Raw genomic sequence first — 24603 nt, 5'->3', positions numbered from 1 at the left:
CTGCCAGTGCTGAGATGCTTACAACGCCACTAGATCCAAAGACTTTCTACCCACTAGCCTGTGATCATCCTGCATTTGGCGTCATTGCGTGTGTTTCATGAATATGAAGAGGACTTTATAGTAGTAATAGGCTCAATCACAGGGTCAATTATCATACATTTGGGCTAATATCAGACTTATGGGTTTAATCTGGACTGGGCTGGGATGTTTTCTTGATGTACACTTACCCTTTATATAAAACTCTCTCGTATACACTTATTAGTTCCTATGGATTTGTTTCTCCAGTCTACCCAGACTAACACTCTACCCCCTTTTCCTAAACTTGGAATCTGTCTATCTTTGTTCCTTTTTAAAAATAAGCTTTATGATTAAAGATAGAAAGTAAAAGGCTTTATAACATTCATGGAAGATTTGTCTACTTGCCTTAGATTTTACTTTTAAAATACAGGTATTGTGAATTTTAATTTCCATCTTGTTGAAATTTGCTCAATGAAAGTTGCTCATATGACTTTTAACATATTTTTTTTCTTTTATTCCCAAGGCCTCCCCTTAAAATAATGCAAAGAAATAAATAGCATATCATTAGTGCTTAGGTACGAAAATAGTTGTGAGTTTCTTAGTTAATAACTTCACTGAATATCCATTGAGAAATCTACCAAATCTAAAATGATCAAATGAACTCTCCAAAATCTCTATGGTTCATTTTTTCCCCTGCCCTGTGTATATTTGTGTGTGTCTCTATCTGGGTGTAGCTGTATGGGTGTCTCTTGTTGTAAGAAGAGTAAAAACATTTGAACGACGGTGCTTGACAAGAATAGTAATGAACAAACAACTTTGTTTGGAAAGAATACGGCCAGAAGGCTCCTTAGAGACATGGATGCCAATATTTTGTCTCATGGTTTTTGTGCATGTTGTCAGAAGAGACAAGTCCCTAGAGAAGAACATCATGCTTGGGAAAGCAGTGGATCAGTGAAAAAGGAAGGTCCTTGACTAAATAGATTGACACAGTGTCTGTAGAAATGGGCTCAATCACAGGGACAATTATAAGCATGGCACAAGGTGGGGCAGTGGTTTGTTCTGTTGTACACAGGGTCGCTATGAGTCGGAACTTACTCAACAGCAAACAGCTACTGTCAACAACAACATTTCATTGTATGTATGTACCAGAGTATGTTAGTTAGGTTTATTGTGTCATCCTGGCCAATAAGGACCTGTGGGATTTATCGGGTGACAGTTTGATAGGAGGGCAAAGAGATAAATGGCTCTGCAGGACCCGCCCCCACTCTCTTGCTCTCCAGATTGGAGATTCCTCTTGATTGGCGTGTGCTGCAGTGTTAGTTAGTTCTCTGCCTCAACCTGTGAGCTACACTACCTGTGGGCCAGGCCAACCTGTGGATCCTGTCCCTAGAGCTTGAGGCTCCTTTGAGACCTGCTTAGCCACACTGCCGGTGCGTACATTGCTTGAGCTTGAGGCTGGTGGATCCTGTCACCTTGCATTGCTTGCATTCGATACCCCATCCAGGCCTGTTGGTGACCCGCCCTGCTGTTTGCTGCCTGTGGGCAAACTCTGCTTGCCTTGCCAGAGGGAGGATTCTGCTGTCTGCTTCCTTGGCCTTGGACCCGGAAACCTACATGAGTTGAAGGACTTTTGAACTGAACCCCCTATACTGCTGTGTGGACTAATTAGCGATTATATTCCTTCTTGGTGTATAAACATATCCTCTTAAATATATACAAAATTATAAGTGTCCTGGTTTCATTTCTCTAGAGAACCCTGCCTAACACACATAGTTTACTTATCCACTCCTCCACAGACAGGCATTTTGGTTGTTTCCATCTTTTTGCTATTGTGGATATACATATGTGTGTTAGTGTTTTGATCCTTTATTTCTTTGAGGTATATTCCAAGTAGAGAGGTTGCGAGGTCATCTGGTATTTCTAGTCCCATTCCTTTATGGAAGCACCGTAGTATTTTCCATAGGGGCTGTCCAGTTCTGCAGTCCCACGAGCAGTGCCTGAGGACTCCAGTCCCTCCACATCCTCTCTAGCTTTTGTTATTTCCTGCTTGGTCTTTTGCTTCATTGTTTTTAACTTTGGGATCAAAGATGGTGTAAGGTGGTATCTCATTGTCATTTTAATGTCTCTTTTAGCAAATTATTTCTAGCATTTCTTCATATGATTATTGGCCACCTGGATGTCATCATTGATGAATTGCCTATTCATGTCTTCTGCCCATTTTAAAATTGGATTACTCATGTTTTTCTTATTGGGCATTGCAGTTTTCTATAGATATTCCAGATTAGCCCTTAACTGAGATATCACTCCTGTGGCGGTTACATAATCTCCTGTCAACTTGAGCAAAGGGGTGGAGTCCAGTCTGTCAATCAGGTAATATAGCCATTGAGGCCTCTGTGTGGGCATGGCCTTCTCCTGAAGATTCTGAGAACTCCTGTCTTCCTCCCTGGAGGCGGGATGGACTCTCTCTCTATGCCCTTCCTTTCCCGCTATTGAGACAATCAGAGAACTGGAGGAGACTCGTGGAGACCCATGCCAACACTGAGATGCTTCCACTGCCACTGGATCCACAAGATTTTCTACCCACTGACCTGTGATCTTCCTGCAATCGACAACATTTCATGTGCTGCATGAGTCTAAAGAGGAATTTATGGACTAGCATTGGACATACGGGCTAATATAAAACTTATGGACTTGAACTGGGCTGGGATGGTTTCTCAATGTACAATTGCTCTTCATATAAAGCTCTTTCTTATACACATATGAGTGTCTATGAATTTGTTTCCATAGTCAACACAGACTAATACAGCTGCCAAAAATATTTCCCCAATCTGTGAGCTCTTTTTACTCTTTTGGAGAATCTTTTTGATACATGCAAATATCATGTATTTAGGATGTCCCAGGCCTCTACTTGTCTTCAGTAGTATGCTTTCATTATGCTGGATAGTGTGTTTATGCATTAGGGCCCTTAGAGTTGCCCCTATTTTTTCATTAATGATCTTTACAGTCCTAGGGTTATATTTAAGTCTTTAATCGATCTTGGGTTCATTTTTGGATGTGGTGTGAGGTACGGGCTCCATCTCATTCTTTTATTTTTGTTTTTCCATTTCATTCTTTTGCAGACAGAGATCCAATTTTTCTAGCGCCATTTGTTGTAAAGACGCTTTTCCCATTTAATGTGTCTCAGTCCTTCAACATAAATCAAGGATCTGTAGATGTGTTGTTTTATTTCTGGGTTCTCTAGTCTGATCATTAGCCTATATATCCAACTTTATATCAATATCAAGCTGTTTGTACTGCCATGACAGTGTTACTAGGTTTTGACTTTTAATATTTTTAATGTCATTTTGTCTTTTCTGCTTTTTATAGTTAGATTCTTTTTGACTATTTATACTCTTAAAATGAAAATGTAATGTCCTATCAATGGCGTATATCTTTTTACTTGAAGTGCCTGAGTGATATAAACAGAGGTGCACTCCAAGAAGGGCCTGGTGATCTAAAACTGACAAAACCCGCCACTGGAAGCTCCGTGAAGTCCATATCTACTCTGATATCCATGGGCCTGACAGCAGTGACTTTTTTTTCCTTTTATGAATTTTTTGGTACATTGTATATTTTACACCTCTGTGTTTTCTCTGTTTAAGGAAAATAAATAGTTTCTTTACTTTTTCATTCTATAGTAAGTGATTTAGTCTCATTTTGATTCTTTTAGCAACCTGTAGATTTTACAATGAATTCTCTAATGTATCATTTTCTTATGGTAACATCCAGTGTAAAACCACATCATTTGAGTTTACCTTTTGAAAACAAGTCACTTAGCTTAACTGTTTTACTTCTTCTACACCATTTAAAAACTGTTTACATAATCTGAATTTTTAGATTAAATTATTGGTGTTATTATATACAGTGCATGCCTTCTTTATCTAAGACAGGTGTTCACAATCTTTCATTCTCAAGATCTACTAATTTATAGTCTTAAATTTATTAAGAACCCCAAATATCAAAACTTTGTTCACATCGGTTATATTTATTGACAGTCACTTTTAATATAAAAAGTAAACTTTTAAATATTTTAAAATTATTTATTAATTTATTTAGTACATTATTTATTCAGTAAAAATAATTAGCTCATTACTTTTTAACATAAATAGCATACAATTATCAAAAATAACTATTATTTTCAGAAGAAAATCAACTATTAAGAAGAATAACATTGCTTTACACTTTTCCAAAAATCTTTAATATCTATCCCAGTAAAAGAAATCTGGACAATCATATCTACTTCTGCATTTAATCTACTACAGTATCAAGTAGTCTCTGGAAAATTCCACTGAACACTCATGGAAAAAAATAAATAAAAAGAATAAATAACAGACTGGTATTATTATAAACATGATTTTGATGCCAGCAAAAAACTAAGAATCTTGCAGATCTGATGGGTTCCTGGGACCTATGAGCCACACTTAGAGAATCATCCTAAAATAATTTTTCAGGTGTACTTTAGATTGGGTTTGTAATTTGTAGGCCTCAGTTATTTAACTTGTTTTAGTGAGTTGGAATCAACCTGATAGCGATAGATCTGGTTTGGTTTGGGGAGTGATGTCTTCCACTCGTTTGAAAACAACTTTGCTGGCTGACTTCTTAATTTTGCTAGTAGGATACCTATCAGCTAATGAGTACCAGACAGTGTATCAGTAAAGATGGAATCGATCCTTCAATAGGAAGACGGAGCTTCAACATCTCAGTAGGTCCATCAAGTCTCTGCTTCTGGGAACCCTCATTCTGGACTCTGTCCCCAACTGATTGAACAGCTGTCAGCTGAAACCCTGCCTGTCACCCTGGTGTAGCTAGCCCAGGGCCAGCTCTGTATTCTTCTGCCAAAGTGACACATGCCACTTGCACAATCTTACCTTTGCCCGGAAGGCAGCCACCTTGAAATAAGTGAGAACAACACAGGGTGGGCGGAGTATTTTCTGAGCATGTATATAAAAAAGTGTAAGAGTATACATTATCTTAGTCATTTCCTTTGGCTCCTAAATTCTCTAGACTTCATGGCTATCTTAGGACAGGTAGGAGTTCAGATTTACTTTTCTTTATTTCTTTTAGGGTTTTCTTGTCCCTCTTTTACTTTCTGGGAAATTCCCACCACTTTATTTTATAATAATGAGGGCGATTTTTTTCATGGCACCCTGAGCACAGCGCATTCTCATATCACTTTGGCGGTTGTGGCGGTTGTTGCTGGCAACTGCTGAGTTGATTCTGACTCATCATTCTCCCATAAAGCCCTGCCTGGTGCTGTGTCATTGTCTCAACAGCTGCCATGCTTGAAGTCCGTACATCAGTTTTCTGTTCGGATCCATAAGGGATCATGACTGATGTTTATATGAGTCGATTTCAATGCCTTTTTTTCCAGTCTATCTTAATCTGCAAGTCCTGCTGAAACCTATGGGTGACCCTGAAATGCCAGTGGCATAGGTACACCCATATAGTTCCACGACGTGGGGGCAAACGGACAGACAGGTGGTGGAGCTCTATGAAGTTCTGTTCTGTTCCCAGGAAAGTCTGTGTCTCTGCTGGGGTTATTTTGACCTGTGCTTACCATAGCCTTTCTCCTTCCGGTCGTGGGTTTTTCTCAGATGTATTTGGCCGGCTGTTGTCTTTTCAAGCTGAAACGGACCTCTATTTCCCGAGATGAGCTTTTGAATTTGGAGATGGGGAATTGTAAATGCCACCAGTGGAAGACCTTTTCCTCCAAATCATTTGCATTTCTCTAGAGAAGAAACCTCCGTCTCCTGCCCGGGACGCTATACTCCAGGATGCATGGGTTCTGTGTGTGGGAATCAGAGAAGGGTGGGGAGCAGATGGTTTCGTATTTTGCCTTTTGAACAATCCTTCTATCTTCACCCTGATGTCTCTCTCCAAGCCCCCATTGCTTGTCTTGACTTCTCTTTGCATCTTCTACCACCAGTAACAATGAGTGCTGCTAAGACCACACATTCTCCTGTAGATTTGGAGTGGTTTTTCGTCACATCCTCATTGACTTTAATTCCTTAAATGTCCCTTTAGAAATTTTAGTGAGAGAGCAGTTAACATGTCTTCAACCAACCATCTTTAATCAGAAATCCTTTTTCAAGAAATTCATTGGGAAAACATAATTTAGTCTATCCTGATACTTATGTGTCATCAAAAATAATTATACTCTGGGTGAAATAAAGAAATCTTACAAGTATTTATACGTTAAAAATGCTCTTGTGGTCTGTGGGGCTGGCCCCAGTCCCAACTATGTGGACCCCCACCCCAACACACACACACGCGCGCATGCGCGCACACACACACACACACACACACACACACACACACACCAGAAGAATGCACTTCAGAGGACAGCACTGAAGCTGCAGCTCAGGGAGAAGGGCATGTCTGATCAGAGCACACAGGAGCAAAGGAAGAGGGAAGGAGAGAGAGCAGACACATCCTGGCCCACCAGCCCTGAGGATGATATTCCTGCTCAGAGCAGCCAATGCACAGAGAGGACCATACGGCCAGCCCCACCATGAGACACGACCTCACTCACTGACCCCTAGCACTATGGGGGACAACAAGGGATGGAGACACACTGTGGGAATTGTGCCCATCTGACCCCACCAAACCAGGGCGAATCACTAAGGGCGTGCAACAGAGCAGCAAGGGGAACAAAGCAATGAAGTCCCCAGGGAATATAAAAACTAGACTTTGGGGCCAGGACATTGCATCCCATCAAACTGGACCAGAAAATACTTCTAAAGGTCAACAAACAGACCTGGGACTGTTTATAGGCTTTTTTCCTCTCTTTTTCTTGTCATGGGTTTTTGTTATTGTTCTGGGTTTGTTGTTGTTGCTTTGTTTGGCATTGTCATGTTTTGTGTTAATTATTGTTTCCACATGTCTATCTAGATAAGATACACAGGATAAACAATCTGGAGGAGAAAACAAAAGCACTGATGATTCTGGGTGGACATACGAGAGAGGAAGGCAGTGGGGCCAAGGGCGAAGGAAGAGGGATGTCAAGCAACCCAGGGGCATGAGAACAACAAGTGATCTAAAATAGATGGCAAGGAAGGCATAGGGTGCCTGGTGGAGCTTGATCAAGAGCAATGTAGCCAAGAGGAGTTAATGAAAGATAAAAAAAGGCCAAACATGATAGTGGGACAAGAGGAAAATAAAAGGAAATAGAGGAAAGAACTAGGAGGCAAACATTTATAGAGGTCTAAATACTGGCATGTACATATATATATATATATATATATATATATATATATATATATATGATAGGGAAATAGATCTATGTACATATATTTATATGTTAAGTATTAAGGTAACAGACAGGCATTGGTCCTCGACTCAAGTACTCCCTCAACAGAAAAAAATACTTTGTTCTAATAAGCTAGCAATCTGTGATGTTCACCTTCCTGACACAATCGCTGAAGACAAAGTGGGTGCATAAGCAAATGTGGGGAAGAAAGCTGATGGTGCCTGGCTATCAAAAGATATAGCATCTGGGGCCTTAAAGGCTTGAAGATAAATAAACGGCCATCTAGCTGAGAAGCAACAAAGTCCACATGGAAGAAGCAAACCAGCCTGAAGTGTCAATGGAATCAGGTATCAGGCATCAAAGACCCAGAACAAAAAAAAAATCATCTCATTGTGAATGAGGGGGACTGCGGAGTGGAGACCCGAAGTCTATCTGTAGATAATTGGACATCCCCTTACAGAAGAGTCACAAGGTAGAGACAAGCCTGTCAGGGTGCATTTAGCACTGATGAAAAATACAACTTTCCTCTAGTTCTTTAATGCCCCTCCCCCCACTATCATGACCTCAGTTCTACTTTACAAATCTGGCTATACCAGAGCATGTACATGGGTATAGATAAGAACTTAAAACACAGGGAATTCAGGACAGATAAACCCCTCAGGACCAACATTGAGAGTAAGAATACCAAGAGGGGAAGGTGGGGGGAGAAAGAGGGAACTGATCACAATTATCTACATATAACCCCCTCCCAGGAGGATGGACAACAGAAAAATCATTGAAGGGAGATATCAATCAGTCAGTGTAAAACATGAAAAAAAATTTATAAATTATCAAGGGTTCATGAGGGAGGAAGGAAGAATGGGGGAGGGGTGAAATCAGCTGATACAGGGGCTCAAGTAGAAAGAAAATGTTTTGAAAATGATGATGGCAACATATGTACAAGTGTTCTCGAAAAAATAGATGGATGTATGGATTGTGATAAGAACTGTAGGAGCCCCCAATAAAACAATTTTTAAAGGGATAACACAGAGATATTTTATAGTTTCCATATTTTGAAGAAAGAATTCCTGTTATAAATAAAGCCTGCAAAACAATGCTCTTGTTAAGGGTTGTCGAGTTGCTTCTGACTCATAACAACCTGATATACAACAGAACGAAATGCTGCCTGATCCTGGCCCATTCTACAAACTGTTCCTGTGTCGTTTTCACTGGCCCTCTGTTTTGCCAACCGTCATGTCCTTCAGTCCCGGGACTGGTCCTTCCTGATGGTATAGCTAAATTACGTGAGATGGAGTCTGCTCATCCTTGCTTCTAAAGAGCAGATTTCTTCCAAAACAGATTTGTCCTTTCTGGCAGTCCACGGTCTTTTCAATATTCTTTGCCAACACTGTCATTCAAAGGCATCAATTCTTCTTCCATCTGCCTCATTCACACCTCTAGTTGCGCATGACTATAAGACAATTGAAAATAACATGACTTTTGAAAAGAAAGAAAGGAACAGGACTTAGGTCAGACACACCTCGGTTCTCAAAGTGGCATCTTTGATTTTAAACATTTGAAAGAGATATTCTACAGCAGATTAGGCCAATGCAATAGGATGTTTGATTGACTGCTTCTTCCATGGGAATGGACGATAGATCTAAGTAAAATGAAATCCTTAACAACTACAGCCATTTCTCCATTTTTCACGATGTTGTTTATTTGGTTGTGATAAAGTTTGTTTTCTTTATGCTGATGTGTAATCCATACTGAAGACTAGTCTTTGATAAGTTTCTCCCCACTGAACAAGATGTTGGCCATTAGTTTTATTATGTTGAAGAATTTCCTTTCTATCCCTATTTTATTGAGTACTTTTTATCAGGAATAGGTGTTACATTTTGTCAAATCTCTTTTATGAATCAATTGATATGATCATATAATTTCTTTTTTATATGATGGATTATATTATTTTTCTTATGTTAAACCTTCCTTTCATACCTGGTATGATCATGATGAATTATATTTTTGGTATGCCATTGAATCCTAATGGCTAGAATTTTGTTGAGAATTTTTATATCTACGTTCATAAGCTATATTGGTCTGTAATTTTCTATTCTTGTAATATCTTTACCTGGTTTTGGCATCAGGGTTGTGTTTGCTTTAGAGGATGAGTTAGGGAGTTTTCCATCTTTTTCTATATTTTTGTATAGTTTGAGTAGAAGTGAGGTAAACTTTTTTTTGTAATCATTTTATTGGGGGCTCATACAACTCTATCACAATCCATCCGTACATCCATTGTGTGTCAAGCACATTTGTGCATTTGTTGCCATCATTATTCTCAAAATATTTGCTTTCTACTTAAGCCCTTGGTATTAGTTCCTCATTTCCCCCCCTCCCTCCCCGTTGCCCCCTCTCTCATGAACCCTAGCTGGATTTGTAAGGTAGAACTGGGATCATGATAGTGTATGTGTGGGGTAGAGCAAGCCCTCCCAGTTTTTCATTTTTCTTGAGGCGATCTGTTAATTCTGGGCTTATTCCCCCTCCATATGAAGTTGGTAATCTGTTTTTCCAATTCATTGAAGAAGGATGGTGGTACTCGTATCATTATAGCATTGAACTTATATAGTCCCTTGGGCAGAACTGACATCTTTACTATATTGAGTCTTCCAATCCACAAGCATGGGGTATTCTTCCATTTGTTGAGGTCAGTCTTGATTTCTTGTAATAGTGTTCTATAATTTTCCTCATACAACTCTTTGATTTTTTAGTCAGGTATATCCCTAGATATTTCAATTTGTGCTTGGCTATTGTAAAGGGTACTACCTTTTTAATGATCTCTTCTGTGATCTTGTCCGATGTGTATAGCAGACCGATAGACTTCTGCTTGTTGATCTTGTATCCTGCCACTCTGCCATATTCCTCTATTGCTTCCAACACTCCACTTTTGGAGTTTAGGGTATTTTCAATGTATAAAATCATACTGTCTGCAAATAATGATAGTAATGCCTCTTCCTTACCCAGATGATACCTTTAATTTCTTTTCTTTATCTTATGTTGTTAGCTACGACCTCCGGTAGGATGTTAAATAGGAGTGGGGACAAGGGGCATCCTTGTCTGGTCCCCTTTTCCAGTGGAATTGTTCTCATCTTTTCTCCATTGATTACTACATTGGCTGTTGGTTTTTCATATATAGTTTGTATAATATTGAGTAATTTTCCTTCTATTCCTATCTTCTTGAGTGTCTTAAAGATATCAACTCTTTTCTAAGTGGTTGATAGAATTCCCCTGTGAAGTAATGTGGCTTTAGACTTTTCTTTTTTCATAGTTTTCTAATGACCTATTTCATATTTTTGTTGTGGATCTGTCAAAGTTCCTACCCCAGTCTGTGTTGGTTTATGTAGGTAGTGTGTCTGTAGAGATTTGTCCATTATTTCTAGGTTTGCACATTTGTGACGTGCAGTCCTTCACACTATTGTTATATTTTTTACTTCAGTCGGCTCTGTTGTGACGCTGCCCACTTCATTTCTTACTCGTGATATTTGCATCTTCTCCTTCTTTTCCTGTGTTACAAATGTGTCAGTGGTTTCTCAATGTTGTCAATCCTTTCAAATTCTTGCCTTATTCTTTCTATCATTTTTTATTCATTTATTTCTGCTCTAATCTGCTATTTCTTTTCTTTTGGGTTAAAGGCTCATTTTATGCTCTTGTTCTGATTGTTGCAGATGCTGGGATAAGGTGTTGATTTTTCTTTTTTGAAGTGTGCATTTATTGGTATAAATTGCCCCCTCAGCACTGATTTTGCTATGTCCTAAAGGTTTTGCTATGCTTCGTTTCTGTTCCTGTTTCTTTCAAGGATCTTTTTAAATTTTATGCATTCTTTATTCAATTTCTCAGTAGTTTTTTTAAGAGTATTGTTTAATGTCTATCTTCCTCTTGTTGATTTCTGAAAAAAATCCAGGTGTCATAGTGATTATGCAAACTCACTGCCTCCTTAGGTTCCTAGCTAATTTTTAAGGTGCTGTAGTCATTTTGATCTTATATATAGTCCTGAAAAAAACAGAGTGCTGAAGGAAGACATTCTTACATATTAAGCTCTTAAGCCCTGGTGGCACAGGGGCTGCACATCGGGGACTAACCAAAAGGTCAACAGTTCAAAACCACCAGCCATTCTGGGGGGAAAAGACCAGTCTTTCTACTCCAGTAAAGAATTACAGTCTCAAAAATCTATAGGGGCAGTTCTACATTATCCTAAAGGGTGTCTATGAGTCAGCATTGATTCAATGGCAGTAAATTGATTTTGTAAATCAATGGAAGTAAAATTGAATTTGGGGGGGGTTTCTTGTTGTCTGGTTATAAGAAAATTTTTAATAGTTTTGGTTTAAGGTTTAAAGATTATCTCCCACCCCACACCCCCTGAGGGGGAAGAACAATAGAAATGTGGGTGAAGAGAGACAGCAGTCGGTGTAAGACATGAAAACAATAATAATGTATAATTTATCAAGGGTTCACAAGGGCAGGATGGGGATGGTGAGGGGAGGCAGGGGAAAGAAGAGGAGCTGATACCAAGGGCCCAAGTCCAAAGAATATGTTTTGAAAATGATGATGGCAACATATGTACAAATGTGCTTGATACAATTGATATATGGATTGTTCTAAGAGCTGTAAAAGTCCCCAATAAAACAATTTGTGGTTTTTTTTAAAAGATTATCTCAAGACAATAGTTGTAGGAGTTCATTCAGCTTCCATGGCTCCAGAATTTACAGATTCCATGGGAAAGGCAAATTCTAGTCTGAACTTTCCCTTTGGGATCCAGATTCTTTTATATGATCCTTGACCAAAATATTCAGTAGTAGTAGCCACTCCTAACTTTTCTTAAGCTGTGATTATATATATATGTTTATATGTGTGATTATATATATATTCAAAAATTAAGCCATCAAATTGACCCCAACTCATACAAGTCCTATCGATTAAAATAGGGTTTCCAGAGCAGTGCAATTTTATGAAACAGACACCCACATCATAATCTACGGAGTGACTGGTGCTTTCAAACTGCTGATCTTTTGATCAGTAGCCCAGTACTTAACCCACTAGACCACCAGTGCTCCTCCGATTATACCTTTGTTTATCCTTGCAATCTGTTTATTCTGGATTAATATGCAATCCATATTATCTCTGTAAAAGCACTTGTGTTTCACAGATTAGCGCTTTATTGACCAACTCTCGTGTCTCAAGTCTTCCAGCTACCACGTCTGTTTTCATATTGTATCTCTGTTTCTTAGAATGTTCACAGAGGATCAGAACAGTGAGGAAGAGAACATCGAGGACCAGTTTTTTCATGAACTCATTTTTAGCATCTTCAAAGAAAATAAGGTGGTGATCGCAAGTTCGATTAAAAGTCCCTTTCCTTTCCTTCTGGGCCTCAGAGACCAAGGCTTCCTCTCTGAGTCAATATATCAGGTAAGTGATGAATACAGTCTCACGGCAGGAAACCAGGCCCAGTCGAGCTTAACAGACTTTGGGGGGCAATGATCTGGCTAAGGGCCCCCGGTGAATAGAAACCTTTCACAGTCTGTAAGTTATAAGATCACAGGAGATGCAGGCAGTATAGAAAAACGCCTCTCTTTTCTAACCCAAGAAACCGTCTTGTGTGGTTCACCTACGTGAAGAGGGACGGTGATGGTCATGTGGCAGGAGTGGAGTCGGGGAAGGCTTCACAGCCGAATAGCATCTTAAGTACATCTAAAACTATGGCTAGTGTGTCGATTCCAACTCATAGGTACACTTCTAAAATGTATTAATGGAAACTAAAATAAAAATAAATGAATTAGGCCGCATTTCATTTCAAAATGCACTTATTTCAAAATTTGCCTCTGAGATGATGAAAATGTACATGGAGATTGTATCACCTTGGTGTAAAATTTGAGAGCAGATGATGGCAATTCTGTCTCCAAATCACTTCTTTTCATTAGGTGTTACTGGCGTCCTGTACTCATAGAAAGGGCAGTGGTGGCATTCTCCCCTATCATGGAAGACTGGGGTTGGATTCCTGGTCAACGTACCTCAAGGGCACCGTCCACCTGAAAGTGGAAGATTGCAAGTTGCTATGATGATGAACATGTTTCAGTGCAACATGCAGAGTAAACAAACGAGGAAGAAAGGCGTGATGACCTTCTTCCGAAAATAACTTAGTGAAAATCCTATGGATCACACCAATCTGATCCTGTTGTGCATGGGATACTGTGAATCAGGGCTAACTCAACGGCAGCTAACAACAACGGAATGCTGGTCAAGGTTATCAGAGGGTCTTCCTGGGGATACTCATACCCTATAAGTTTTCTTTGTTTCTTAGGCAAGTTTACAGGAAGAGAGGTGGTCATCTGGAATCCTGCAGGCCAGTTGTGGGGGTAATTGTTTAGTCGACAAAAGGTTCTCTTATCAACTATCAGGGTCACTGCTATAGGTAGACTGTCCAGGTTCCTTAAAATCATGCAGCCTCCTTTTTTTTTTTCTTTCAACACATCTTAGTCATCAAAATTACTCTCTTATGACAGTTCATCAGTGTCAGGAAGTTATTTTAAAAAGTAAAAATCTATTTTTATGGTGGCGGACAGTTCAGGAGACATCTGAATGCAGGTAAAATTCTAAAACTTTACAAGAAAACCAGTAGTCTATCCAACCTAAAAGTCTCCTATAACTACATGTGTGAATGTGAGTCATAGCTACATAACTTTCCATTAAATTTTTTAAAGCATTTTCTAGACAAATGTAGAAGCCTGGTCCCATGGGAAAGTGTGGTGTCTGACGTTCTCAATGAACTGGAGAAGATGTTTGACCTGACACTTCTAGGAGCCTTGTTCAGCAGGGAGAACCTGAATGCATACCCTGACCTAACTGGGGTTTATCAAAGCTTCCGAAATGGTAATTATAGTTCTCAACTGCTTTGGGGGATTCAAGCCCTTTTCCGTCACTATTCATTCGGTTGTCAATAATATCTGAGAAATGCATTATTCATGGACTCTGTAAGACGGGGTTCTCGAGAGGAGCAAAACCCATGAGAGATAGAAGGATACTTGACTGACTGACAGATTGACATCAAGAAAGCAGCTCATGCGGTTGTAGAAGCAGCCGGTCCAGTGTGGTTCCAAATCTGCGGGTCACGATTTTAACTACGGTCCTCTCCTGATGCGTGGAGCTTAAGAGGCTGGTGGGTCAAGATTGGCAGGGATCCTTTAGGTTGGTGGCTGCAGAGGTGAGTAAATCCAAGACTGGCAGGTCAGATGACAGGCTGCTGATTGCTCCTGGGGTCAACAGACAGTGTGGCAAGCCATTGGCCCCTCGAGTCCCAAGGACCAGAGGTTGATGGGTCAGATGTGTGGTCTAGGCCCAGCAACGAGCAAGCAAGTGTTCCCACGGATCCCACTCAAATAGAAAGTAGGCCCCTCTCCTCAGTCGCATCAGTGCTGGGATCTGAATAAGGCAGTTGCACTTCATCTTAGTCTTACAGCTTCTTGACCACTCACAGCAGGTCTCATTATGGCGTGCATGACATTTGTGATGCCACATCATGGGGGGGGGGGGGGTGCGGTTACTAGGTCTGAGGTGCCAGGGCATCAAGTGGCCCAGCCAAGTTGACACAAAACCTGATTATCACAGTGACTGCCGCAATCTTGCTCTCATGGACCTGAAACACGGTATGGGTGACAGCCTCAACTATATCACCCCACAAAGGAGTCCCTCTGCCAGGACCTGCTGGTGGTGCTGCAAAACCGGGTCAGCATCTCTGTTTGTGGATGGGCGGGGCATGAATATGCCCTTCCATATTTGCAGACATCACCAAAAGTGTATCATTCATTGAAGTCCTGTGTCAACTTACTTTTTCAGACATTAAACACACGAGAAGCCCAGCATGTTTGTGCATTTGGCAGGTCTCCATAAGGGGATAGAGTGGCAAGGTGACCAAGTATTAGGGGGACTAGTGTGTTTGCTGAATGGTACCCTGTGGGAGTGCTTTCAAGCTGATTCTGAGGAGAGAGGTTGCAGAGAACTCTACAAGTTCTGATAGCCTGTTCTAAGGAACTTGGGGTCGATTGAGAACTCTACAAGTTCTGATAGCCTGTTCTAAGGAACTCGGGGTCGATTGAGAACTCTACAAGTTCTGATAGCCTGTTCTAAGGAACTCGGGGTCGATTGAGAACTCTACAAGTTCTGATAGCCTGTTCTAAGGAACTCGGGGTCGATTGCCTGGGAAATACAGAAGCAACAAAGGAGCTTAATCAGAAGAAACCAGTATGTAGCATAGAGTGCGTTGATCTGTGAAAACCATACCTTGATTAAAATAAGATTAATCTTATTTCCATAATAGGATATAGCCCAGTTAGAGAAAGAATAAGGGAAACCCAACACCAGCTACCAATTTAAAGTCAGTATTAAAGCTGTCACCGGGAAGTCTCAGCCTTGAGTCAAAAGGAGGACAGTGATTTCTACTGCCCAAATATCAGGGTTGTGATATTAGAGATCCACCTCCCTAGGATGTACTTCTTACATCACAAGGACAAGTGTTTGGATGCGCTGCGTGCACCTACCCAGTGTCTGCACTTGAGGGTCCCATCCAGGCTGCCCACAGCCCTGCTCAGCACAAGTCTTCCTGTCTCTTGGAAGAGGCACGTGGCTGCATGACCCAAGGGGCGGTGGGAAACCATGGAATTTGGAGGTGTGGATGGCCTCTCCTGCACCCTGTATCTTTGTCCCATACTCAGGGCATGCCCCCTCCCCACCTACTCCATCACTGAAATGTTAACACACGGAGGCCTACCTTATTGCTTCTAGATCTCAGCTAAGAAGAACATTTGCCTCAGGTAGTCCATTAGAGTAACCAGCCTTTATTTGAATGAGAAGCTGTTTGTAAATAGGGAGTCGTGAAAGCGGAGGGGCTTATTCAATCAGTACCCGGACAGTGTTTTTAAAGGCAGTTAGGGGATAACTCTACTGGGTACAAACTGACAGACTAGCAGGTTGAGTCTACCCAGAGTTACCAGGGAAGACAAAGCCCATCAACTGGACTGAAGTTCTATCTGACCACATGGGATCTCTGAGAGTCCCATGGGCTCCAACAGCAAACGACAATGACATTCCCAGGAGGCAAGTGGGCATTTCTTCCATGAAAGGAAGGGTCTGACAAAGCACGAGTCTCTGTCATTGGCTTCATAAGTGTGCCTGTCAGACGGGAATTGGCTGTATCTGGAATGACAGACACACTAGACACATCCTTCCATGTCATATTGCCTTTGGGGGAAAGTTTCCACTATTAGGTCATGGTTTCTATCTGGCACGACCACTTATGTTGACTTGTTTTTCAAAAAGGATTCTCTACCTGGCAATCATTTGTTTTTGGTTAAAATCCAACACTTTTAATGCACAACATCCTTTTCCAGATTTTGTCTGGTAATGAAGTCTGTCTTGTGAATGGCAAAAGTACCTATTGTTCCCTTACAGTCTTTCCTCCCCCACTATTCCCAACTGTCCTGAGGGTGGTCCCAGGAGTTGTGCTTTCCCATAGACCCTCACACAGGCTCAGTGCTTACTCAGCCCTTCTTGCTAGGGCTGTTTCCTGGTGTTCTTCTTTATCTGTTCTGTGCCTTGCTTCCCCCTTTGTATTTGTTGAGTCACCTTGAAGAACAGTTTTAAAACAGGTGGCACCTGTTTGCTGCTTCCCTGGGTCACTGATGTGGCTGCAACATGTTCACTCATCGCTGCCACCCTCTTAACAGACCTTCCTCTCTTCCCGAGACCCTCCCCATGCTTCCCTCCGAAAGTCATCGTTCTTCTCCACTGTCGTGTCACCTGGTGGTCTGATCGTTCTTCCTGACTAATTAAATGAAATATCCTGTTCTCTTTCAGGGTGAATGTTTTTAATTTTCCTTTAAGACACTTGAAGGTGTTCTCTTTGTTTTATGTGGGCCAGTTTCTCCATACTGCAACCTTTCTCCTGGGGAAATACCTGTTTCCCCCCTATTCCTAGTTGCCTATACCCTTTAAAAAATACATAGCATGTATATTATTTCTGTTGAAATTGACTTTCAAGGTTCTATGATCATTTTGAAGGGGGAATTGCCATTATTTACCACTTTCAGCGATTGCAGAGGTTGGGCATTGAGTCGGTTCAAACCCACTGAGACCCTGTACAACAGAGAAACACTGCCTGGTCTCACACCAGCCTCACAATCATTGACACACCAGAGCCCATTGTTGCAGCAATGGTGTCACTCCATCTTGTCGAGAACCTTTTTTTAAAATCATTTTATTGGAAACTCTTAGCTATGGTATAACAATCAATAATTCAATTAGATCAAGCACGATTGTACAATTGCTGCCACCATTAGTTTCAAAACATTTTCTTTCTTTTGAACTCTTTAATATCAGCTCCCCTTGATCTGCTCTTCCCTCCCCCCAGCAACCCTTCTATATTATATATCAATATTATTATTTTTGCCATATTGTACACCATCCAATGTGCCCATTCACCTACAATTTGGTTATTCTCTCCCCTCCAGTGGGGTTGTACAATCATCATTGCTATCAGCTCCCCTCCCACCTCTTCCCGTACCCTCGGGGAATCATTCCTCCCATTACTGTTCTGAAGGGTTATTGATCTTGGTTTCCATGCATCTAACCATCAAATTATACAATTGAACTTAGGCAGGTCTAACAAGATTAAGAGGTCAAACAAACACCATGGCAGTAAGGGGGGGAAATGTTAAAGAACCAGAAGGCAATTATGTGCCTCATCAGTGCTATACTGCGTCCTGGATATATCCCCCTTTGTGTGGCCCTTCCGTGAGGGACTGTGCTGTTATCTTCCAGGTGGGCTTTGAGGCTCCACTTTTCCCATGATCTTTCACATCAATTTTTTCTTTAATCATATTATTGGGGCTCATACAACTCTTATCACAAAACATCCATCCATCGTGTGTCCAGCACATTTGTACATTTGTTGTCCTCATCGTTCTAAAACATTTGCTTTTTACTTGAGCCCTTGATATCAGCTCCTCCTTCTTTCCTCTTCCTCCACGCTTCCCCCTCCCTCAGGAACCCTTGATAATTTATAAATTACTATTATTTTGTCATATCTTACACTGTCCAACATCTCCCTTTACCCACTTTTCTGTTGTCCATCCCCCAGGAAGGAGGTTATATGTAGATCCTTATAATCGGTTCCCCCTTTCTACCCCACCTTCCCTTCACCCTTCCGGTATCGCTGCTCTCACCACTGGTTCTGAAGGGATCATCTGTCCTGGATTCCCTGTGTTTCCAGTTCCTATCTGTACCAGTGTACATCCTCTGATCTAGCTGGATTTGTAACGTAGAATTGGGATCATGATAGTGGTGGGGAGGAAGCAATTAAGAACTAGAGGAAAGTTGTATATTTCATCATTGCTACTCTGCACCCTGACTGGCTCGTCTCCTCTCCATAACCTTTCTGCAAAGAGATGCCCAGTTGACTACAGATGGGCTTTAGGTCACCTATCTGCACTCCCCCTCATTCACAATGGTATGATGTTTTGTTCTTTGATGCCTGATCCCTTCAACACTTCATGATCATACAGACTAGTGTGCTTCTTTCATGTGGGCTTTTTAAAATTCCCTGATAGATGAAAGCTTGTTTAACTTCAAACCTTTATGAACTCACATGCTATATCTTTTAATAGCCAGGCACCATCAGCTTTCTTCACATTTTATTAGGGACCCATTTTATCTTTAGCGATCATGTCAGGAGAGTGAGTATCATAGAGTGTCACATTATTAGAACAAGCCATTTTTATACTGAGTTAAGACTTAAGTAGAGACCCAAAGTCCATCTGCTTCCTTGTTATAGATATACACAAATACACCTATCTTTCTATATTTACAAATATACATATCTATACTTATAACCATATGTATGATTTTTACTTTCTTCTTGCTTCCTTTTTCTTTCCTCTTGCCCTACTATCATGATTATTATCATCCACCTCTCTGTAATTCCTCTTGGGTATCTTTCAATTGATCTAACATGACCAGGAATGCTATGCCCTCCTAACGGTCAATTTTAGAACCCTTGCTATTCCTGTGTCCCTGTTGTTATTGGTTCATTGCTCCCCTCCCCCAGCTTCATCACGCCCCCCCCATTCCAAACATCCCTCCTGTTGCTATCTCCTTGGGATTGTTTATCCTGCCTGTCTTCTACAGCTAGACTCCAAAAGGAGGGGGGGAGGGGAAAGAAAGGAAAGGCCATTCAAATAGCTCCACGTCTAACTGGTATCCTGACCCAGACAAAGTGAGTACTTCTCTGTTAAATAGTGAGCAGGCCCTGTTAAAATCCATCAGACAAACCCCTTTTCTTTCAGGGTTCCAAACCCCGGGACCTGCTGACCTAACAACATTTGTACCCATTTAGTTCTCAGTATTTGTGACCAAGATGCACTGCTCTTCCTGAAGCCAGGGGTGGAGTAGTCTAGTGCTCCCCCACCCCCCCATCTACTTTCACCTCTAAACTTTCAGTGTAGCTCCTTGTGAATAATGACTGACTAGCTCAGATGAGGTGTCAAACACTGGTCCCCAAGTCAGAAGTCTACAATCGGGATTCCACTGGGACTTGGTAGCTTTGCTCCCATTGCTGGTCTGTTGCGTTCCCCACTGTTTGCCCCCAGGTGGGCAGGTCAGAGTGGCTGATCTCCTGAACTGCACCTTCAGTGCTGTCCTCTGTCGCGCTGTCATCTATGGAGGGGATGCCGTGTCTCGAGCTGAGGCTGGCTCTGCAAGTCCTGTCTGTGAATGAGCTGCTCCAAGCAGCAACATCGCCCTCAAGGGTTGGCGCACTGGATGAGGTCAACTCTCACTCTCCCTTTCCTGTGGAGAAATCAATACCATCCCCTAGGGCGGATTAGTGGCCTAGTCCCCCATTGCCATCTTTTTGCTACCCCTACCCTTCTGTGGGCTGTAAAGGCCTATGAGAGGTGGGGGGTGGGGGAGGAGATGTCTTTCAACACAGGTGCTGTCTGCATCTTCTTTCTTCTTCTTTTTTTTGATGGTGTATGCATCATTGGCTTTGGTCTGGTTCTTGCCAGAGTATCTGATCCTCTCCCAGAAACTGTGATATGTGCATTTTCCTCTAGGCCCATTCTGTTGTTTGAACGGACCTTTACTTGTCCTTTTGTGCTTTGCTAACTTCATACAGCATAATATCCTCCAACTCTTTGCACGAGATGAGGTGCTCCACATTTTCATCACTATTATTTTGGGAAGCATAGTATTCCATTGTGTGACTACACCAACATTTTAAAATCCATTTGTCTATTGATGGAAATGTCGGCTGTTTCTAATTCTGTGCGGCTGTGTATTGTGCTATGATGAACATTCAAGTGCAGATGTCTGGTCCTGGTCTGTTTGTTATTTCTTCTGGGTAGATGCCCAAGAGTGGAACTGCTGGGTCATAAGGTAACTCGATTTCCATCTGTTTTTGATATTGCCAAATCACTTTCCACAGTGGCTGTATGCATCTACAAGATCACCAGCAGTGGATGTGTTCCTATCTCACCACACCCCTCCAACATTTCTTGCTTTCTGCTTTTATGAATTGAGATATCTTTGTGGGTGTTAGGTGGTGTCTCAAAGTTGTTTTGATTTGCATTTCCCAGATGGCTAATGATCGGGAACATTTTCTCATGTATTTTATTTGTTATTCGGGAGGGCCTTCCTTTTTTTGGCTACCCCTCCACTTTGCCAGCCATGATGTTCTTCTCTAGGGACTGGTCTCTCCCAACAATACGTCCAAAGGATGTAAGATAAATCTTGCCATCCTTGTTTCTACGGAGAACTTTACTGTACTTCTTCCAAGACAGATTTTTTTGTCCTTTTAGCAGTCCATGATACTTTCAATAAATCTCTAGACACCATTGTTATGTCAAATAGGGATCCTAAAGGGCTCGAAGATCCCTACTGAAGCACCCAAAGTCAAGGAACGTCCTCCAAAAAGCCAAACTCACTGCCGTTGAGTTGATTCAGCTCTTAAGATGCTCCTAAATAGGTAGTAAGAGACGTGGACTCTGAGCCACTTGAGATCTGATTGTCTTTCCCTCCTCTTTTCAGAGATTCACAACATCCAAACAGATTATGCTGAAGAGACCGTGGCGTTGCCCAGCATGCATTCTATCCAAGAACAAAGTAATTATGACTTCATCAAGAATTTGTTTCCTCATCTAATACACGGAAAGGAGATCATAATTCAGGGAACTGAATATCCAAGTGGAGATTATAACCTTGGGAAGGCTGCAGGAGAGAAGGAACACAGAGTAGTGGTGCTTTGTACATTTTCCCAACTAATTACATGGATGTGGAATCCAAGATAATTGCCAGGCAGATATGACAACCAAGAAAATGGAACACAGATGTAAGAGAGACGGCTTCAGTGCTGCCATTACCTAGAATTAAGGGGAAGAACTGACTGGGGAGATTGTAAACTAGGAATCCAGTGGATCTGGGAAGGATCAAGGGTTGACAAGAGAATCGTTGAAATGTCAGAAGAAGGTGCTGCTAAGTGGTACTTATTATGAGAGAAAAGAGAATGAGTTGTGACTGTGTGTAGAGGAGACTGAGGAAGGTGTGGTGCAGGATAGAAAATAAAGACGGAAAAGAAATAAGAAGCAGGTGGGATACCTAAAGGGCAGTGTTGACTGTGTACTTTTGTAAACAACAAACACTAAAAAAGTGTTATAACTTTATAACCATTAGCTTTTCAATCGTGCCCTCATTAATATTATTACTAATACTTCTTTTCCTAACTTACTATAACCCAGGTATTACCTCACATGCAGCACCCCACTTAAGCTTCACTACAACCCTATGGTAAAAAATCGCTAGCTTAGGGTTTGGGGAGAGGAAACTGAGGCACATAGAGATTTAGTGATTTGCGCAAGGTCACCCAACTAGGAATTGGCCAAGCCAATTGGCCAACGGCCCAATTGGATTGGAACTTCCTGTCCGCACAAGCTAAGAGCACGGGCGCTGAGGTAACACTACCTGGAACCAAAACTTGGTTCTGCCATTCACTCAAGAGAGTTCTTTAATTTTCTAGGCCTCTGTTTCTTTGTCTATAAATATATGGGGCCTTCAGTAAGTTCGTGGAAAGATGGAGTGAAAAGATAATGGAACTATCCCACAAGCCTGTTAGAGCCCCTCATATAGAAAGAATACAGCTATTGTAAAGAACTTGTAGCAGAAAAGTGATGGCTATAAAATTGTTTACTATTGTTATGCCTTATACCAAAGACTAGATATTGAAGCACAGGTTTTTTTAATCATTTTATTTGGGGCTCGTACAACTCTTATCACAATCCATATATACATCCATTGTGTCAAGCACATTTGTGCATTTGTTGCCATCATCATTCTCAAAACATTTGCCTTCTACTTGAGCCCTTGGTATCAGCTCCTCATTTTCCCCTCCCCCTCCTTGCTCCCCCTCCCTCATGAACCCTTGATAATTTATAAATTATTATTGTCATATCTTACCCTGTCCGACGTCCCCCTTTACCCACTTTTCTGTTATCTCTCCTCCAGGGAGGAGGTTATATGTAGATCCCTGTAATTGGTTCCTCTTTTCTATCCTACCTTCCGTTCACCCTCCCAGTATCACCACTCTCACCACTGGTCCTGAAGGGATTATCTGTCCTGGATTCCCTATGTTTCCAGTTCCTATCTAGACCAGTGTACTTCCTCTGGTCTAGACAGATTTGTAAGGTAGAATTGGGGTCATGATAGTGGAGCGGGGGGGGGGGGGGAACGGGGAGGGAGGAGGGTGCATTAAAGAAGAGGAAAGCTGTATGTTTCATCGTTGCTACACTGAACCCTGACTGGCTCGTCTCCTCCCTGAGGGCTTTGTTGCTTCTGAGCTAGATGGCCACTTGTTTATCTTCAAGCCTTTAAGACCCCAGATGCTATATCTTTTGATAGTTGGGCACCATCAGCTTTCTTCACTACATTTTCTTATGCACCCATTTGTCTTCAGCGATCATGTTGGGAAGGTGAGTATCATAGAATGCCAGTTTAATAGAACAAAGTATTCTTGCATTAAAGGAGTACTTTAGGAAACACAGTTTTAAATTGAGATTTTTCTCCTCACACACATGCATTAAAAAGAAAGTTGTTTCTTATGTTAGAGTAGCAGTGGCAGAAAACACCTTCAAGCACAGAGAAAATTCTCCAATCCCTCAGCCAAATGGCCTATACTCCATCTTATTTATTTATAAATTAATGGGTACTGATTTTTCCTTGAAAATGACCAACGTAAGAAAAACCAAACAGCCAGGCTTGCAGAATGTCGTTCTTATATATCCTTGAGATATTTATTAATGCCTTTAAATAATATTTGGATCTATTTTAATCTAAGGTGACCAGATTTTAACATTGGTAAAGCGGGACACCATTGATAAAACTCATATCCTGGCAAAATAGCCACATGGCAGCCGAAAACCGTATACCCTAGCTTGTCGTGCATTCTTTCCAAAAATCAGGACGTTTTTAAAATGCTGCGGGATGTGGGAAAATATTGTTAAAATAGGGGCTGTCCCACCAAAAGCGTGATGTCTGGTCACCTTATTTTTATCACATGTATGCTTTTGAACATAAGCAATCTATCGAAAATATAACATACATTTAAAAGTACAAAGTACATAAAACATGCATTTAGAACTTCATCTAATGGGAGGGACAGTGAGAATAGAATGGGATCAATGGAAGGATTAGTTAATGTCTGTTGCTAAAAATGTACAGATGGTCATCAGGAAAAGGAGGAAGAAACCGTTGTTTAAAATTCACAGTGTGAATTCGGACCAGACTTCCAGAAGGTCGAGTCTCAGAGTATCTGTGTGATAGGAAAGAAATAAAATTGGAGGAAGACGATTCATCCCATGGCCCACATGGTGCATTAAAGACTCAAGAAACAATTGAATGTGCTTAAGAATCTGAACAAGCAGGTCAAACTGATCGACAGTCCATTACTACACAACTGACTACAAATGACTGGAGCAGTACGCGGGTGGAGGAGGGGTGGGTAAAGGTTATACCATGGTTTCACAGGTCAGTATTGCCCCAAGGATGAGGGCAGAAGGAAAGGATCAATGACTAAACACAGGACACGTGTACAAGACTTCACTGTCTCCCTCAACCGTTGACCCATCGTTCCCCATTCCGTTAATTTCATATTCAGAATATCTCTTTTTTTTCTCTTCAAGCTTAGGCAAGAACTGAGTCAAGATGGTCAAATCTTCACATTATACTAG

At 41.3% G+C, this 24603-nt stretch overlaps 1 protein-coding gene across 1 annotated transcript in view; it reads left to right on the top strand.

The window, feature by feature from the left end:
• The window catches only part of LOC142423805 (nuclear body protein SP140-like protein), a 63825-nt gene that overhangs the window by 15146 nt on the left and 24076 nt on the right, over positions 1-24603 (top strand). The window contains exons 2-4 of the mRNA XM_075528887.1: positions 12568-12745; positions 14038-14206; positions 21413-21487. Coding sequence (XP_075385002.1) covers positions 12569-12745; positions 14038-14206; positions 21413-21487 — 421 coding nt within the window. The 5' untranslated portion in view covers position 12568. The remainder of the gene's footprint in view (positions 1-12567; positions 12746-14037; positions 14207-21412; positions 21488-24603) is intronic.

Source organism: Tenrec ecaudatus, chromosome 13 (assembly GCF_050624435.1).
Source record: "Tenrec ecaudatus isolate mTenEca1 chromosome 13, mTenEca1.hap1, whole genome shotgun sequence".
NCBI lineage: Eukaryota > Metazoa > Chordata > Mammalia > Afrosoricida > Tenrecidae > Tenrec > Tenrec ecaudatus.
This window is presented reverse-complemented; position numbering and strand designations above follow the sequence as displayed.